This window comes from Coptis chinensis, chromosome 2 (assembly GCF_015680905.1).
Source record: "Coptis chinensis isolate HL-2020 chromosome 2, ASM1568090v1, whole genome shotgun sequence".
Lineage (NCBI taxonomy): Eukaryota > Viridiplantae > Streptophyta > Magnoliopsida > Ranunculales > Ranunculaceae > Coptis > Coptis chinensis.
Window position 1 is genome coordinate 28,597,599 of NC_141457.1, and position 19,893 is coordinate 28,617,491.

General features: G+C 38.1%; 1 protein-coding gene across 2 annotated transcripts; it reads right to left on the bottom strand.

Annotated features, from left to right (window-relative positions):
- Positions 1–2,527: 2,527 nt before the first annotated feature.
- On the bottom strand, positions 2,528–19,333 carry LOC147515666 (Radical SAM superfamily protein). 2 transcript variants are annotated; one of them, XM_086588529.1, is made up of 10 exons: positions 18,693–19,333; positions 18,272–18,600; positions 18,098–18,195; positions 17,518–17,619; positions 17,278–17,364; positions 17,064–17,180; positions 9,181–9,284; positions 4,699–4,838; positions 4,431–4,567; positions 2,528–3,293 (listed from the first exon to the last, which is right to left on the bottom strand). In XM_086588529.1, the coding sequence occupies exons 2-10, from the start codon at positions 18,576–18,578 to the stop codon at positions 3,117–3,119; spliced, it is 1,269 nt and encodes a 422-aa protein (XP_086444655.1). In that variant the 5' UTR covers positions 18,579–18,600; positions 18,693–19,333; the 3' UTR covers positions 2,528–3,116. The 2 variants fall into 2 exon arrangements, with proteins under 2 accessions (XP_086444655.1, XP_086444656.1); XM_086588530.1 differs by having other exon boundaries at positions 18,272–18,603; positions 18,693–19,329.
- Positions 19,334–19,893: the final 560 nt, after the last annotated feature.

A 19,893-nucleotide genomic window follows, 5' to 3' on the forward strand; every position in this document is an offset into this window, starting at 1 on the left:
TTTAGTACAAAGGACAAAAGATGGAGATCCAACATTATTCTCAGCAACTGCTCTTCTAATCTCATTTCTATAGGAATCCTCTAGCAACCACATTGGTTCAAATCTGAATGGTCTGGCTAACTTTTCAGTCTTACACTTGAGTTTTAACACAAGGAATTTATGATCAGAAATGTGTGCAACCTGATGAAACACTTTTGCATCCGGAAACAAAGTCCGCCATTCAATGTTTGCCAAAGCGCGATCAATTCTTTCCCAAATCCTTCATAGTCCAGCTTGTTTGTTAAGACTTAAGAGCATTCCCAATGCAGATCAATATCAATATCAAATATCAAGGGGATGTGACAATATTCACCTCCAAATGGTTAAAAACATTTGCCCAATGCAAAGGTGAATATCAAGGTGACTATTTTCCCAAGTCAAAACGAGAGTGAAACCTTGGCTGAGTTGGGAATTCGGGACAAAATATTTTATTCCGTTTCGTGTGTTTTTTTTAGTGTTTTTTTAAAAAAAATTGGTTTTTTTTTCGGACGGAATGTTTCATTCTATTTCGCGTGTTTTTTTTACTTTCTTTTCGTTTTTTTTTTTAACTTCAGACGAGATGTTTCATTCCGTCCAGCGCGTTTTTTCGATTTTTAGATTCAGACGAAATCAAACATCCTGCCCGAAAATAATAGTTACATTTGCATTGAGCAGCCTCACCTTGTTTTCCACCAAAACGGTGGAAATGAGGAGAAATAGAGTTGATGTGGAGGTGAATAACAGTGGCTTGCATTGGGAATGCTCTTATGCCAAGTGAAGATGTTCCCAACAAAACCCAAATCAATAAGCTCACATCCATCAATCATGTGCAAGAAATGCTGTGCTCGAGTGTACTGGAAAGGAAGACCCTCTCTTTTCTGCTTGTGATAAAACTTCATTGAGTCCCCTATAGTTAACCATTTCTGGTCATCTGGTGGTCTGAAATTATGAAAGAACTCCCATTCGAAATGGCGAAAATAAGGTTTTGGATTTCCGTACACACACGTCAACCAAAAATCTTCACAATAATCCAAAAGAGATACTTTACAGTGGATATACCCAATGATCCCAACTGACAATGTCAATCACCACACTGTTTGACCACAGAAGCCATAAACCACCAGATAAACCCCTACATGGAACAACGAAAAACTCAAACTGGCCTATACTCCTTGTGAGCTTATTTGACTTATTAAGAGAGCACTTATTAGTCTCCAAAACAAAACACACGCAAGAACTTCCCAGCATTAATTTCTTTTTCAGCTCATCGATTGGGGAAGGGCGACCAATTCCTTGACAATTCCACCACAAAACACTCATGGCTTCCTTAGCTTCTCTTGCTGTCAGGAACAATTTATCAATGGAGATGATCACTTCTTTTTCGAATCAACAATTAATAAATCTTCAGAAAAGATGAGATTTAACTTCTTTGTCAAACAGGCCTCTAGCTCTTTCAAGTGCAGTACAAATGCCTCTCTAATTATCCTTGCATCCAACATTTGGGCAAAAAGACCAAGCTTATATATCTCCAACAGTGCCTCATTTAAGCACTTCGAATTAGGGATTTCCAGAGCAGGAAAAAAAAAAGGCATCTTGATTTTGTAGTACATGAGAAGTCAGGTTGCACTGGGGTTGCTATCTTAGAAGAATTAGGAATTTTGCCTTTGGGAGCTCATGATTAAAGAGATAGGAATGCTAATCAAAACACACTGGACGACAAGCATGCAAGTTATCAACAATAAGAGAAACTTTATGCAGCCAAATCCTCAATTTCTTCTACAGATAAACAGACCCGATCCAAGCAAAACACCTTTCTTCACTCGCTAAAATCAAGTTGCATATTCCAAAAACTCGTGATAAACCACTACAAACCAAGTTTTACCAGACAAACAACTCAGAGATATAAAACTGTCCTCAAAATCTTTTCACCAAGAAAATTTGGATAGACAAATCTAAAAAGAGAAAGGCAACTATTCAAATACCACACCAGAAATCACTAAAAGCTACATTTTTATCCTGAAAAAGAGATGAAAACCAACATGCAATTCTAGAAGAGGGATCAGACGATTAGATAGTAGTACAATCTATGTTTGAAAATGATTACTTGCGTACAACCAATTTCGAGTTTTCTAAACGTAAACAATTGCTCGGTTACTAGAGAACTCATACTCACTCTGAATGGGAGCTCCAAAACAGAATTCTGCCATGCAAGACATATGCCATGTCACACTCGTAAAGCCAAAGCTTAAGATCATAAGATTACCGTTCAGACCTTTGCTTTGCAATTAACAGAGATGTAAGACAGAAAGATTAGTTTCAATACTCTAATAAAGCATCTGGTCGTGTCTAAGGTGTACACACGATTGTCATATGCAATGTCCAACATTCCGTCACTGCAATTTTGGGTATGATGAGAGAGGAGCTGAAACATTACAAGAATGATCTCTTCTATGGGATCAATCATGACCGAAAATAAAGATTGCTGTGACATTTTTAACTACATGCGGTGTTCATTAGAAAAGGGACAAAAAAATATTGCCCAACTTTTTATACTAAATCAGATCACCCATTCATAAGTTGTGTTTAAAAGTCTAAACTAGACCAAAGGAATTTGCAACAGAAGCAGTTAAGATGTGCCCCACTACATTTGGATGATATGTCAAAGCCATAACATTAGTTTGGTACAACAGAAACTGTATGCGAGAGCCTGGAATCGATAGTGTATTTACCAACTAATTCATTTGAAGTTTCTGAATACTATCAGGAGATGCTTCCCAAAAACTTTCCCTATAAGCCTGACTGACCAGAAGCAGTCGTTCAAAGTAAAGAACTATGTAAGTCGGCCAACGCCGGTAGTAGGTGCATTATCTTAAAAGGAGGCCTTCAGCAAGCATTGTGTTGATAACAGCATTTCAGAGTTCAGACATCTTCACCTCTTTTCTCACTGCAATTTTCGAAGTGTGATGATTCATGGTGACTGCCCCTTTAACAAATTGCACACCACCGTCTTGTAGTGGTGATTGGTGAAAACTGAGAAGGGCGAGACCTAGAATGACGGAACAAATCATCAAACTGGAGAAACCTTGTCAGTGTGACTTTTAAACAGCTATCGGGGCTACTGATATAGGTTCTGGATTGTCAGAAGGAACAAGCAGAGGGTCCTTCTGGAATTCATTTCTCAGCTGCCCACAAGCTGCAGCGGCATCAAGACCACGTGTCTGACGGACACTGACAGTTACTTTACGAGTTTCAAGGGCAGCTGCGAATGCAAGCACCTGAGGGGCGTGAAAACTAAATGTCAGCAAAATATACTACTGAAGAGAATCAAATCAATCATAGATTTTCTCGCTAGTGTTGATTCTCACATCACAAAGATTGGAGGGATTACAATGGTAAACTCTCTCTGTGCTTTATAAAGGGAACTCATCAAAATATTAAAAATACGAAGCTAGTTGACTTTAACCTGTCAACATTCCCATAAGTCCATTATACAACATAAACAGAAAATCACATGCCCTTCCTGAAGATGAGACAGGCATAGTTGATTTCACTTAGACATCAGTGTGATTAACTACATTTTCATATCCTTGGTTAGATCCTACATAATCATGCATTAAGCATTCAAATGCCATTGACCTTATGTTTCTTGTGACAAACTTTTTGTACTTTAAATAAATTCTTTTCTAATATGACTAATTCCCAGTAACAAATAAGATCAGTAAAACCTTAACCTATATTAAGCAGATGAGAGTCAATCAGGCGGTGTCAATAAACTACTCCTGAAGGTTAGTATTAGTACGCCGTAACAAAAACGTTGTAGATCAGTTCTAAACTCAACATGGAAATGAAATAGTCAAAAGTGTTCAGCATAAACCATATCATATCATATCATGATCCAATTATAAACGATGGCCAAAAATGTATGACAATAGTTGAATTCTTATCTGATGGTCAATTTAAACACGACTTCAGTCGGATAAGAAAATCCAAATGCAAGTTTAGGTGTCAAAATTATATACTTGTACTGCTTAGAACAAGCTATATGACTACATCCTGTCACAGAGCTCTGCGGATATTGTGATGGAATGAAAAGTAAGACTCGCATTCGGAGGTTCCACTGAAGTCACATTTGTAGCACATACCCATTCTTTTACCACTACTCCTATTTTCTCCATTGAAATCACCAACAGATGCACAACACCTTGAGTCCTACACCTCATGTTGTGCAGTAATCACTGAAGTGAACCATACAATATTATGTATTTTTACTGTTTGCGACCTTGGTAGATCTCCTTGATGGCTTGATAGGAGACGAGATGCGAATGGCAGTATGACACAAAATAATTCAAATATTGATGATCACTTATCGCTAGGAGAATAAAGGATCATTCAGGACAAGTAAGTTAACTCACAGCTTTTTTGTAGGGACGCCGATACTCTGAACCTTCTATTGGATTGAAAGGTATAAGGTTCACATGATAACCACTACCCCAACTATGGAGTAGTTCAGCAAGTTCTGCAGCATGCTCTACCTTATCATTAACGCCAGCTGCCAAAGTTACAAAAAGAAAAATTACGCTAGAAAATGATAAGAATAGTTTAGCAACAAATTTAACAATATTGATAACCAATAATATAAGTACTTACTTGCAATGAAGAACTAACAAGTGAGATACGTACCTAAAAGTGTATACTCAAATGAAACCCTTCGACCAGTTTCAAGAAAGTAGTCCTTGCAATCCTTCATAATTGCATCCAAAGGGTAGGATTTTGCACTTGGTACAATCATTTCTCTGAGTCTCTGGTTTGGGGCATGTAAGCTGTTGCTCAGGGAAAAGAAAAGAAAAAGACATTAGCTTAAAGAGAAAGTAAAAATAAAAGAAGATATGAAATTAAAACAAATTCACTGAGAAAGCTTGAAAAAAAGGTGCAAAATCGAAGAATTCTACTTTATAAATATAACAAATAAGGCATCCACCTCTGGGCTTATATATCAAGATAACAGTACTTCCTGAGGAGACAGGTACATGCCACTCCTAGTAAGAGGTGACAGTCTGCCATTGGTATTCCCTCACTCCTATACAAATTAACAAGTAAGAAACTTTTGGTTGTTGAGTAGAGCGTAATGAGTTGTCGAAACATCATTGGATTAATATAGAAGTGGTTTCAACCTAGAAGGTGGCCACTGGCCTACTGGTAAAGACTTTGGAGGTTGGGCACAAGGTCTCGGGTTCGATTCCTGCATTCATTGGGGAATAAGGGGAATTAAGGGAATAAAAGTTCTGACTACTGAAAAAGAAAACATTTCAATTAATTAAAAGAGGATACTTGGTTTACGTTTCGCATAACATAGAGTAGTAGACTCGTAATGTACATTAAGGTGTCACAAAATACTTATAATAATACACTATCAGTTGATTGGAAGTAGAACTCATTTGTATCTAAGCCCATCAAGTGTAAAAGAAGATGACTCCTGCATATTGCAGGGGATCTTGCTATTCAACTAATCAACTCTAATATTTTGTTAAGTGGCACATGTTGAAAGGAAAAGATAATGTCTGTGCAGTTGGAGAATAAGATGTTTAGTTCTATTAAAATTCCATCTGAGTTTGGAGATTATAAGGCTGTTATCTAAGAAGCATGGATAAGGACATGGGACATGACAAGGAGTCGCGACCACGGCATTTCTCACAGAAGTAGAATGGAGATGCGTAAAGGACACATTATATAGAATATAATATAAAACATGTCCACAAGTTTCAAGAAAATTCCAACACAGAGGACAAAGGTTGCTGTGTGTGGAGAGAGCAAAGAAGGACGACGTATCGTGACTATCATGATTTATCGTGATTTTATTGTTATTTATTTTGTTTCTCTGCCCCTTTTGTTTTATTGTCATTTTTTAAATATAAGCAAAACACAAAAGTTCAAAAGAAATCCAATTTAGAGTGTCCAGAAGTGTTCTTTCACTTGATACACAAATGCGTTATTCTATTTTATATACACTGCAAATCTTGGCTCCACTGTGAGGATTAGTGATTTAGTTCCAATAATTCCATTTTTTCTACAAGGGAGAAAATGTCAATATAAATGTTTTCGTAATATGCTTTTGGCGGTTATTTCCTCAAATGCTTTGGCTCCCTTGCCTTTGCTTTTTATTAGGAAAAGTAGTATCTACAACACTTACTTGACAAGTCGAAAATTTATCTTCACCTATTGTTTTGTCACAATCCACACCCACATGAACCTTGGGGAAACTTTTTCGCCTCATCCAAGGCCTTTTCTTTTTTAAATGCCTCACAAAATTTTGATTTCTCAATATTCATAACTCGAGAACTGTAACACCCGCATTTTTATTTAGTCTGATCATGAAAACTTGTCTTTTTAGTGGTAAAAGATGTTTGAATCATGTATACTGACTAATGTTGAAATCAGTGAAAATAAAGTAGTAAGTTACAAGGATTTATGAGAACAGTAAACTGTACACCTGGAAAACTGCACTGCACAGTCTTTTGTTTTTGTTTAGATAGAGGTCGACCCATTATCGGATAGACCTCAAATTTTATCTGTTGTTTTATAACACTAGTTAGTCTGACATATTAAAGTTACAGAAAAATCCAAAGGTTAAGTTTCTATGGAGTTTTCCTTTAGCGAGACTGGTCGTACTAGAAACTAAACCAGAAAACTGCACTACGCAGTTGCAGAGATTTGTTTAGATGAAGGTTGACCCGTTAATAGATTGATGGGTCGGAAGAAACTTAACCGTTAGATTTCTCTGTAACTTTAATATGTGGATAATGTTATAAAACTACAGACTAAATTTGAGGTCTATCCAATAATGGATCGACCTCCATCTAAATAGAAACAAATGACTGTGCAGTGGGTGCCCAGTTTACTATTCTCATCAATCCTTGCAATTTATTAATGGCTTCCACTACTTTATTTTCACTGATTTAACATTAGTCAGTATACATGATTCAAACATCTTTTACCACTAAAAAGACAAGTTTTCATGATCAAACAAGATTAAAGACACGTACTTACGCTTCAATTATCCTATCTATACAACTATAATGCATGGTTTAGATAAGGGTTTTTAAGACTTTGGTCCTAACAATAGTTGGTTTATTAGGGTTTGGTCAAGAAAAGCTTGAATATTAGGGTTTAGTCTTAGTTTTGGCTGTTGACAGTCAGTCAACTGAGTTGACTGTGGTCAATCTGCATGTATTTTTGAAATGGCAAATAATACCCCTCGCGTGCAACATCACGTTGAATATATAAGTTAGACTTTGATACAAGAAATAAGGTCATCTTCTAGGACTTGGTCCCGACTGTTATTTGACAAATTAGAGTTTAGTCCTACTTGTCAACCATTAGAATTTCCTTCTAACTACTTCGTGATCCCCATTTGCTCCTTCCGGAAGAAACACCTTCCAATGCCAATCTGCTCTTTCAACAGAAACTAATGGAGCTCCTTTGAGTCGAATCTCTGACTCAGTTCTCTCTTCTCCACCAAAGAAGGGTTGAATCGCTATCAATCCGATTACTTTGAACTCATTAAACTCGCCTACTCCAGCTTCTGCGAACCTGCGTGCGACAAAATGTGCCAAGTTCCCACCAGCACTGTCTCCAGCTAAGAAACACCTTGATAAATCAGCATTTTCTGGGAAACCTTCAAAAATTTTCCAATCCATAAACTTGAGTGTATCAAAGCCGTCATCATATGCAGCTGGAAATCGATATTCAGGCGTGAGATGGTAGTTCACAGAGATGAAAATTGCAGGAGTTTTCCTAGGTTACATGGACACGCCATATTTTGAAAAAAATCCGTGTCGGATATGTATCCACGTGTCCGTGTCGGACACATATTACATGTAATTTACCTCGAATTTTGATATTTTGCTGTGTCCGACAATTCGTATCCGTGTCCGATACGGCGTGTCAATGTAACCTAGGAGTTTTCCTAGCAAACCGACAACAGACAGCGTTGTAAGCCTTTGAATCAGGAGATAGGAAAGAAAAGCCACCACCATGAAAGAAGAAAACCATTGGAAGCTTTGTGTCAGCAGGAACTTCAGTAGGGACATAAAGACGAAACCACAAATTTCGATCTGGATCTACCTTTATATCAGAGACCTTAATGCTGCTACTTATTTGAGCAGAAACTTTGGCTGTGGGATCGAAGAATCTGAGGAGACGGCGGTTAATGGTACCATCAGAGCGACGTGAGAAGTCGGTAACGCTACTAAGGAGAGCTAGTCCAATCTTTATCTTCCATGGCAGAACAGCGGATGTGAAATTCAACTTCTCAGTCATCTCTTTCTAAAAAAAGACCAACTTGTTTTCTTTTTTAGGTTTTGTGAAAAAGGGTATTATTGCCATTTCAAAAATACAAACAGATTGACCACAGTCAACCCAGTTGACTAACAATCAACAACCAGAACTAGGACTAAACCCTAATATTCAAGCTTTTCTAGACCAAACCCTAATACACCCACTATTGTTAGGACCAAAGTCTAAATACCCCTTTAGATAAACATCAATATGAACAACAAGAATCTCCTAGTCATTTTTCTACAAAAAAACAGACGTTATAACTCACCCGTTATTGAAGTTCTACGAAACAATGACAATGAAATTATTTTTTCTTCTCCTTTTCGTTCTTCTTCTTGTTCTTCCTCTCTTTTTGGTGGGTAGGGTTTTATTTTTTTGAGATATTAAGAAAAAGAAGTTTATTTTCGAAATTAAGCAAAACCTAAAAATTAAACACGTTTTCTTGTGATTGTGGACCTATAATGCGTCCTAAAAAGCCCCAAGTCCATATGCTAACATCGTTATGGCTTTTTCCTACCTATTTGGGTTAAACTTGGTTTTAAAGCACAACACTCACTGATAATAAATTAACCAAAGCTAAATAAAAATGTGGGCGTTACAAGAACTGTCTTCTACTAACACAAGCTCCTTCCCTATAAGTCTAGCAAGAATAAAATTCCAACTAGAAGACTCTTTACTTGCACTCAAAGTAAGTAAGAAAAAAGTAAACCACACATATTACGAAGCATGCTAATGGTTTGGCTAACGCTGAGATGTGTGTGCATCACATATTTACTGCACTGCATCGGAACACATGGAATCAGTATTCATATTGAAAAAAGAACATACCTGATGGCTAAAGTAGACTGGAGTTTGTGTGATGCCAACTTCTTGATTGTGTTTGGGACCCCAACAGTGGAAATTGTCATCATTCGTTGCCCAATTTGAATATCCTTCAAATAAAAAGGAAAGATCTTGAGAAGCACAAATACAATTTCTTGATTAACAATCTACAAAAGGTACAGTTAATCACAAATAAATAAATGGCACAATCAGCATTCATGGCGGAATGATAACTCTTTCACTTGGATCTATGTAGTCAAGCAAATCTAGGCGCTAGTGGAGAGCATAACTGTAGGCGCCACCTAGGTATTCTAGGCTCATATACCAGTATCAGTGTTGTATTGTGTTGACACGGGTACGACAGGGTAGAAGAACTATTCAGGGTGTCAAACCCCTCGAGCACAACAAGTACTCATGTTCGCACCCACGAGTCACAACTCGCTCATGAACCATGCCTTAACATCCACACTCTGCTGTTTGTAACCGAAGCTCAAGAGTCATGCACACCCTCCTAAGTTGTCTGTAAGCATTTTTGCGTGTGCTTCTAAAGAATAATAGAGAGGAATCATGCAGTCTGGCAGCTCCGTCCATCCAAGACATGCACATGACTAGTCTTTGACATGCTCACGCCCAATTGACCAGCTCTAATATGGTCCAAGTAATGGGATGCTTACACTAGGTAAGTGGTGAAACTGCTTTACAGAGAAGAGGCTCATCCTTTCATTTTGAGGATCTCAAGCAATGAGTTGTGCATGGTTAAAAGTAAAAGAGTTAAGATTTGTTTCCAACAGGGTGTCTAGACGCTAGAGGGTATTACGTGGTTTAAAACTACATATATTGGTATCCTTAGGCCATTAATCTTGGCTATCCCACTCTTTTGCTCTTTAGCAAGCCCTGAAGCAAAGACGACCCAACCCACTATTGCGTACAAAACAACCTTACATTAAATTGGAAACACAATTAAGTCTGAAGTCCTGAAATCTCATCCTCCCAAATGCACGGTTTGTTGATGTCCATTTAAATACAGCCTCAATAGCATCAAGAAAATCTTCTGTGCAACTACTTCCCGGCGCTCAAATGTCCTCATATTTCCAAAAGGGATTTAAAGATGATAGAAAAATCTCCCAAACTTCAGTTGCCACCGGAAAAAGTGTCAGGGAGAGGATGATGCTGTTTAGGGTTTATAATAATTAATTATGACCCAATCAATATGTTTTTAGGGATTTTCAAAACTAGATTACTTTGCTATTTCCAACTTTCCAAGTTACTTACTCAAGGGTTATTTTTTTAGGTCTAAATTTTTACTACCAATTGTGAAAATTAGGTGCCTTTCCATTTTCTTTATCGTTAAGAATCTACTAGGGAAATATTCGAGTGAGCCGAGCTGTTAGCATATGCTTAGTTGCGAACTTGAGCTCTAATTTGAGCTTTCTTTTGCACTCACGCTCGACTCATCAAAGCTAAGAATAGCTTAAGCTCGACTTAATTCGGCTCATTTTGCACAAGCTTGAGAGAAAAGCTCCTTACGCCAATAAGCTCGAATTCGAGCTCAGATTCCAGAGAAATGTGCATAAAATCCAAAAGGAAGTGAGAAACTTGGAACTCTGTCTGGACACTGAAATAACATGCAAGAAAAATTATAAATCTATCCTAACAAACTACAAAGAGCTACTATAATCCAACCTTTAACAGCTATTGCAAGGTGTAATGTACACAAAACAATTTGATCTGATTAGTGGGTCCCATTTCTGTTTAATCAACTAAAATAATGATAAAAATAACACCTAAACTGGAAATTAGCGGAATTTTTAACTAGCAAGTTTTCCCAAACAAAGGAAGTTTCTTGGCAATATCCACCTTAGAGGTGCCAACTAGTTTGAAGACAAAGTGTCTAGAAATAGGATACTTAGTGGGTACTGGACAAACTTTGCCTACCAAGAGTTAGAATACAAGTACTCCAGGAGAGGACTATATAAGATCTGTTCCCCTGCATTGAAGGGGATAGAAAAATTCTCAGCAAGATTACTCTTTGTAATCATGAGAGTGTGACAGAGAGAGAACTCACTACAACTTAGCAATACCAAGGTTCCGAAAAACAAATTGGTAACATTGTAAAAGTTCGCTTGTTGTTAATAGCAAGTGAATTAGCTCTCTTTTGTTGTTATTCCCTTTTCAGTGTCATTAATACTTTATTTTCTGCCTAAAAACTAGATCAAGTTGGTATCATAGCACGTTTGGTTTGACTCTTGCATGTTAACTATTTTGGTTCATGCAACTAATGAGGTCTAAGGGCGAAGATATTGTTCCACTCAATCCTGAAATTGGCAAAGGAAAACCACTATGTCAAGTTCTCAAGAGGATTAACAGACTTTTTATGTGGAAAAATTTGCACAAAACATGCAAGAGATGAGGCAGAACCTGATGACACTGTTGGAGATCATGAAAGGGTTGAACCTGTCAACTTCAACAAGCAGTCCAGCACTCCTGAAGTTTCATCAGCCAATATGCATGTTCAAGCAGATATTCTGGATAATTCCCCATTTAAGTTGGAAACTCGAATTGAAATACCAATTAATAATGGAGATCTAGGTCCAGAGAAAGTGAGAAACTAGATGGCTGGCTGAAATCCTTAGAAGTGTACTTCAGTGCTAAGGCATACAACGAAGCTCAAAAAGTAAGCTTTGCACAACTGAAGCTTGGTGGGCTCACTTGGTGGGAAGCGCACACATCTGGTTTGGCTCAAAACCACGAACCTCATGTGAGTACTTAGAAACACTTTGCTCCAGCCATGCGAAACCAATTTTATCTACTGGTTATAAGGAGCGGTTGCGTGCGCGGTGGCAATTCTTACGCCAAGGTAAAGGACAAAGTGTTCAAGAGTACACTACAGACTTTCGCAGGCAAGCAGTGGCATTGAACGTGAACTTGTGAGATCCTGAAGTTACTAAAAAGTACTAATGACACAGAAAATGAAATAACAACAACAGAGAGCTTATTCCCTTGATAAAAGAACAAAATAAATTTTACAAAGTTACCAATGGCTTTTCCGAACCTTGGTATTGCTAAGTTCTAGTGACTTAGTGAGTTCTCTCTCTCACACATTCTCAAGATTACAAAGTGTATTCTTGCTGAGAATTATTCTATCTCCTTCATTACTGTATATCATCCTCTCCTAGAATACTTAACTCTTAAGTATTCTTACTCTTCGTAAGCAAAGTTTGTCCATTACTGTATTACTTAGCCGCTAAGTATCCTATTTCTGGACACTGTCTTCAAACTAGCTGGCACCTCTAAAGTGGTTACTGCCAAGAAGCTTCCTTTATTTGGGAAAACTTGCTGGTTAAGAAATCAGCTGATTGCCAGCTTAGGTGTTATTTTTTTAATTTTAGTGGATAAAACAGAAATGAGACCCACTAATAAGAACACAATTAGAATGTAAAAAGTCTGTTAAGTTAATATAATCCAACACCCTAGTTTGAGAAACCAAAGTGCTAGCTGAACTTTGTAAAAATCAAGTAGCTCGAGATACTTGTGTCAGTTTTGGACTTCACTTTCGTTTCTTTGGGTTGAACACATGCTAGAAAAGAAAGTCTGAAACAAAACAAGTGTTGGATGATGAACAACCCGACTAACCACATATTGTACGTTTAAATGTATAATTGACCTCTTAAGGGAGGTCAATTTACGTGGTCTAATAGGCAAGATAACCCCTCTCTCTCTAAACTTGATCGTTTTTTGGTGAGTGCTGATTGGGAAGAAGATTGGCCTCGTTTGTCTCAGAATGTTGTTCCTAGTTCGGCATCTGATCATCATCCCATTGTCCTTGATAATGAAAGTGGGTCGCGTAGACCTACCCCTTTTAGGTTGGAACTCATGTGGTTTGACGATCCTAATTTTGAGGAGAATATTAAGGATTGGTGGAACTCATTCTCTTTTGAAGGGAGACCTGGTGTTATCTTTTCAAAAAAGTTGAAGGCACTTAAAGAAAAGATTAAGGTGTGGAATAGAGAGGTTTTTGGGAGGATGGATAGGTGGAAAGAAGAGCTTCTCAGGGATATTAGGGAGTTAGACTTGAAAGAGGAAGTGGATTTTCTTTCCGATGAAGAAAGAAGTTTGAGGGATAAGCTTAGAGTCGACTTTCAAGTATCGGCAAGAAGAGGAAATTTTTTGGAAACAAAAAACAAAGGTAAAGTTGACAATTGAGGACGAACAATGTACTAAATTTTTTCACCAAATGGCCAAAGCTAGGAACCGAGTTAATTTTTTGGAGAATTTGAGAATTAGGGCGCGAAGTTATAGGAGAGGATAACCTCAGAGAAGGTATTGTGGATTACTATAGCAATTTGTATACTGAACCTGATTGCTTTAGACCGACGGTGGATGACTTGTGTTTGGATAGCATTTCCGATGAGGAGAAAAGATCTCTGGAGGGTCCTATTGAGGAGGATGAGGTGTGGGCAGCTATTGTTAGTTTGGGGGGAGATAGAGCCCCAAGACCAGATGGGTTTCCGATTGAGTTTTACAAAAGTTGTTGGGAGATTGTTCGTGCAGATTTTATGAGCATGGTGGAAGACTTCTTTGATACGGGTTTCCTTGCTCATCATTTGAATAACACGTTCATTGCTCTTATTCCTAAGGTTAGTGACGCGGATGATATTAGTGACTTGAGACCGATTAGTTTGATCGGGAGTGCTTACAAGATTTTATCGAAGGTTCTGTCTTTGAGGATGAAAAAAATTTTGTTTAGAATTATTTCTCAAGAGCAAGGGGCTTCCATTAGCGATAGACAGATTCTCGATGGAATCCTCATAGCTAATGAGACTATTGATGATAAGCAGAGGAGTGGTGAGCCGGGTATTGTTTGTAAAATTGATTTAACGAAAGCTTATGATCATGTTAGTTGGAAGTTCCTCGACTATGTCTTAGGGAGGATGGGGTTTGGGGGGAAATGGAGAAGATGGGTGTGGAAGTGTATATCGTCGGTATCTTTTTTAGTTCTAGTAAATGGATCTCCAGCAAGTTTCTTTAAGAGTTCGAGAGGTATTAGGCAAGGTGATCCACTCTCCCCTCTCTTTATTTTGGTGGTGGAAGTGTTCGGTAGAATGATCTCGAGAGCCAACTTAAGGGACATCTTAGAAGGTTTTAGAGTGGGTAGTGACAGGGTTCGCATTTCTCACCTCCAATTTGCTGATGATACTTTGATTTTTCTTAGAGCGGAGGTGGGTCAGGTTAGGTGGTTGAGGGGCATTCTTTGTTGTTTTGAGGCGTTTCTGGGCTTCGTGTGAATCTTGCCAAGAGTAAGATGTATGGTGTGGGGAATATTCCCTTTTTGAGCCGTCTTGCGTCGGTGTTAGATTGTCAAGCGGATTCGTTTCCTTGTACGTATTTGGGTCTTCCTCTTGGGGCCGACGTACGTTCTAAATACATTTGGGATCCTGTTATTGAGAGATTCCAACATAAGCTGGCAGGGTGGAGGTGTAGGTATCTCTCAAAAGGGGGTCGTTTGGTCTTGATTAAGAGTACTTTGTCCTCTCTTCCAGTATACTTTATGTCTCTTTTTGTCATTCCCAAGAGAGTTGCTAATAGGATTGAGAGCACCATTAAGAATTTTTTATGGGATGATTCCGAAGAGCAACATAGGTATCATTTGGTGAGGTGGGAGATTCTTTGTTTGGCCAAAAACGCTGGTGGTTTGGGTTTGCGTAGTATGGTAGTGTTCAACCAAACGCTTTTGGGTAAGTGGTTATGGCGTTTTGGGGAAGAGAGAAACAGTCTTTGGAGGAAGGTGGTTGTGTCTCGATTTGGGGAGAGACATTTTGGGTGGGAGAGTGGTCCGGTGTCCATACCTTATGGGTGTAGAGTGTGGAGGGCAATTCTTAAGGTGCTCCCTTTGTTCTTAAGAGGTATTCGATACAATTTTGCAACAGGAGATGAGATTCTTTTTTGGGAGGATCATTGGACAGGTAGTGGGGCTTTAGCTTCTGCTTTACCTTTGTTGTTTGGTCTATCCAGGGTCAAAGGGAAACCCATTTCGGATTGTATGGTTAGATCCGAGGGAGGCATATCTTGGAATCTGGGACTGCGTAGGGCTTTGAATGATTGGGAAATTGGAGACCTAGCTTCACTGATGGCAAGGCTTGATGTGACTATCCCGAATGCACAAAATGGTGATAAAAGAGTGTGGTGTCCCAGCAATAAAGGTATCTTCTCGGTTAAGTCTTTTTATTTTTCTATCATTTCTTGGTTGTCTAATGCTAATAGTCCTAGCCTCATTCTTGAATTCCACGACTATAATTTGAAGTCCAAAATTCCACTCCAAGATTGCTTTTTTTGCATGGTGTGTTTCCTTGGAACACATCCTTACCATTGATAATCTTAGGCGTCGGAAAATGTGATTGGTCAATTATTGTCAGTTGTGTAGAAAAGATGGTGAGTCTGTGAATCATGTACTTCTTTGGTGTCCTTTTTCTTGGAAAATATGGTATGCTTTTCTTTTAGAGTCTGGAATGACTTGGGTATGCCCGGGCCGGGTATTGGATTTGCTTAAAGGTTGGAGTCATGGCCCTTTCTCTTCTTTTGGAAATCGCACGTGGAGCTTATTACCTTTTGCGATCATGTGGGGCATTTGGCTAGAGCGAAATTGTTGTCACTTTGATAACATCTCTATTTCGCGTAAGAAGACAATTCTCTCAATAAAAGCTTTGGTATGTCGGTGGTCTAAAGTCTTCAAAGAGTTTAGAGGATGCTTCTTTGAGGATTTTGTTGCTAGATGAGATCGTCTTATGTTTTTAAACATGGGGTGATGGTGCATGTCAGGGGTTTTTTGTTTTTTTTCTTATGGTTTGTTTCATCGCTTGTAAATATTTATTTTTCGGTTGTTCTCTTGTAATGTAGGCCTTCTCAGCCTAATTTTCTTTTTTTAATGGAATATCACTTTTACCGAGCAAAAAAAAAAAAAAAAAAAAATGTATAAAGACCTTAAAGTTTACCTTTATGAATTCCACCCTCATTCCTTCAAATTGATAGATTCGTATCTCATAGTTCCTACAACCCAACTCATTTTATTTCAACTCGACCAACCAACCCGAACAAAACTTGAGTTAGTGAATTTGTAACTCTATGGTTGGGCTCGGGTTAGGTCTATTAGCATCGAGATGGAGGCCTCCAGATGGAGTATTAATAAACGACAAATTAGGCTCGGGCTGACTCCTACTCCGACCTCATCCACCTATGTTTCCACCCAAATTGTTGAATGTTGAGATTTATAATCCCATATTGGGTACCTAAAGCTCCCACATTCAAATAAATAAACCATGGGCCTCTCCACTCATTGCCAATTGGTTTTGAGTTGGATGCCCATACGTAAGGAGGCATGTTGAGATTTATAACCCCATATGGATATCTAAAGCCCCGCATTAAAATAAATAAATCCTAGGTCTCTCCACTCATTGCCAATTGATTTTGAGTTGGATGCCAGCATTTAATAATAATATTATTGGATTTCATTGGCATAATCAATATTAAATGTGTCCAGTGACCTACTAACCAAGACTTGGGAGGTTGGTGCCAACGTCTTTGTTTCTATTCCAACCTATTGAAAAGGGATTGGGGAATACAGTTCTAAGTTCAAACTCTATTAAAAAAACAAGATAATAACAAATGATACTTAGAAGGCACACCCTCCATTTTGCTACTTCTTTTTGTCTTCTTTCTTAAATTGCATAAGATTTGCAATTTAGAGCATCATATATACATCATAATTGTTGATAGAAAAAAATTCTCCAGAGGTCAATGTTCATTAAAAAAGTCTTATGACTTCATGGCTAAAGACCTCGATCGACTGAACCATAAATACTTCAAGATAGTGTATGACAGAGTTGACAGTTTACCTTATTTAAGCATCTGTGCGCTTCTAAAACAGATTTTAGATTCAACATTGGCTCGCCCATTCCCATAAAGACAACATTTGAAACCCTATGCTTAAAGAGCTCTTCCACACTTAAGACCTGAATAAATAAAACAAGATATACAACAGATATAGAGTAATCGATAATAAACAAGGTTTCTAAAAGAAAATTCGTCAAAGCAAACCCACAAGATGACCTGCTCAATAATTTCATGCCGCTTTAGATTCCTCGAGTATCCTCCCTTGCCAGTAGCACAGAATGAGCAACGCAATGGACAGCCAACCTTGAAGAAAACAAAAAGAAAGACGGAAATATTTAGTGTAAACAGTAAACAAGCATTTTCACAGAAACTGGTTTGTAAGAAAAGAAACGTGACCCACAAAGTATGCCCTGTACGACATTGTTGAATTGAATTTCACCCAAAATTAAATTATACCTGAGATGAGACACAGGCAGTGAGGCGGGAAGAACCTTTACTATCTTCGACAGGTATACCAACAGTTTCAATGAGCCTATTATCCTCCAATTTTATAAGTGCCTGTAGGATCAGAAATGAGAGGAAAAGTGGGAGAGGCCTGTCAGTGTATACTTCTATATCCATCAAATACTAGCTGTTATCAAAAACTCAGTTCAATAGCTACATTCATAAACAGTAGCACACCCCCAGATTAATGCACACTAGATCTTTATAGTATAAACGATCCAGTAAGATTAGCAATAGAATATACCAATATGTTCTTGTAGTGTACCATGTATACCGCCTAAAATCTTCAAGAAAGCTTTGAGTAGTAAGATCATACATTTCCAACTCTCTAGCAACGCAACTCACAAGTTAGTGGAGGAATTAACGAGTAGCCTGATGACTTCCATGTGCTAATCCTAGCTAGTTTGAAGGGGTTGTAACACAACCATGTATTCATCATATGTCATGCGTCTCGTCTAATACAAAACATAATAAATCCACCATAGCATTTCTTATAATCATAATCTATAATAAAAATGTGAGAAAACCAAACCTTAATAGTGCCATCAGCAGCAGTAACAACTTGATGAATAGGCGATCTCCCGACTTTATATCCAGCTTCCTGAAGGTCATTTCTGAATGCTTGTGGCACTGTGTTCAACATTATCTAAAATCAGTAACAAAAACAATATCATTAAAATAAAACAAGAAAGAGGTCAGGACTCACAGTGACTAAAATCTTGAATCTCTTTAGCTTTAGTCTTGTACAAAAGATGATGCAACTGTTTCCCTCGGTAGCTTTGCTGACCAAAGTGAATAGCTAGTTGTTGTAGGTCTTGTTCAGACATGCCCAGGAGCACGTGTGGGTCTACATGAGTTAACATTTTACTACTACTTGGAACAGATACTGCGGTTGTGGTGCTGGTGGGACGTGTAGGAAGAGAACAAATGGTGCGTGATGAGGAACGGAGCATAACACGTGTCAGTGGTGCACAGCATAAATGCTGCTGCAACTGTAGCAATAGTAGCACCATATTTCTTTTTTTCCTTAAACCCCTGCTATACCAAGGAAGTAAACCCAACACTCAATAAAACTATGATTTAATATTAGAATAAATAAAATGAAAAGTGGAAAAATGTTAACATACCGCTTTAAAGAGAAAGAGAATATTCCGGGCTTTTTTCTACTTCTTGTTTTTTGTCTGCTACGGAGTTTCGAGATTTTAGTATAACGAGACACGAGAGGGAGATAAGAGATTATTTTGTTTTGTAACACGTGCAACGCACGTGCGTTGCATTTTATTTTGTTAAAAAAACAAAAATAAAAATCTCATTTCATTCTATTTCGAAACTCATCTGTGTGACTGTGTCTGCTTTAATCCACCCATGGCTTGGAAATTCCCACTTGATAGCTTTACTCACTTTATGATTCTTATCCAAAACATGAGAATAATATATAAGGAAGAAGATGAAGACTTCTGATCAAATTTGCAATTCGTACCTTCACTTGAACTCTATGAGTAATCACATTGTTGAAACGAGCAGCATTACGATTTAGCCATATATTCCCTAGAGAAAGACCAAACTGGAGCAATGAAGTATCATCAATATGAGTAGCTGTGATGAGTACCCTAAGAGTGTGATTGAACCAATCTTTGAACTCCGCTGAAGCATTCAAAAGACGTCCATCTAACTGAGAAGCTATCCAAACTTATGAACGAGCAAAAGAACATTTCAGAAATGTAGAACTAGAGAATTCAATTCAATTTAGTTGTATATTTACTTGATTGAATTCTGAAGGGGTTACAAGTGTTTATATAGAGGTTACAAAACAAAAAAACAAAACAATCGGTGGCTTGAGAAACACGGGGCGCAGGTCGTGCTCTAGCTACTGGACCTCGGTCATGCCTGAGCCATAGGTCGCGCTCTAGCTACTGGACCTCGGTCATGCCTGAGGCGCAGGTCGCGCTCCATCATTACTTTATCTAAGCGCAGGTCGCGCTCTATACATGAAAGATAACATACAACTTTCTACACTCCCCCTCAAGTTGGTGCATAGATGTCAATCATGCCCAACTTGTCAACTGAGCTGTCAAACACCTTGTGGGATACACCTTTGGTAAGAACATCAGCTAATTGTTCTCTTTGAAGTTATGAACGGAAAACGAATAAGCTTCCTGTCAAGATTTTCTTTAATAAAATGACGATCAACCTCCACATGCTTTGTTTGATCATGTTGAACTGGGTTATGTGCAATTTGAATGGCGGCTTGATTATTACAATGTAAATCTATAGGCTTTTGAAGCTTGAAGCTCAATTCCATCAAAACAGTACGGATCCATAACAATT

Bases quoted from the DNA above. Each gene is read 5' to 3' on its own strand.
- LOC147515666 (XM_086588529.1), bottom strand. From the start codon at position 18,578: ATGGTGCTACTATTGCTACAGTTGCAGCAGCATTTATGCTGTGCACCA. The intron at 17,620-18,097 runs GTTTGGTTTTCT...CTGATCCTACAG, and splicing joins CTGCTGATGGCACTATTAAG to GCACTTATAAAATTGGAGGA. The intron at 4,839-9,180 runs GTATGTTCTTTT...CCTGAGCAACAG, and splicing joins CAGTCTACTTTAGCCATCAG to CTTACATGCCCCAAACCAGA.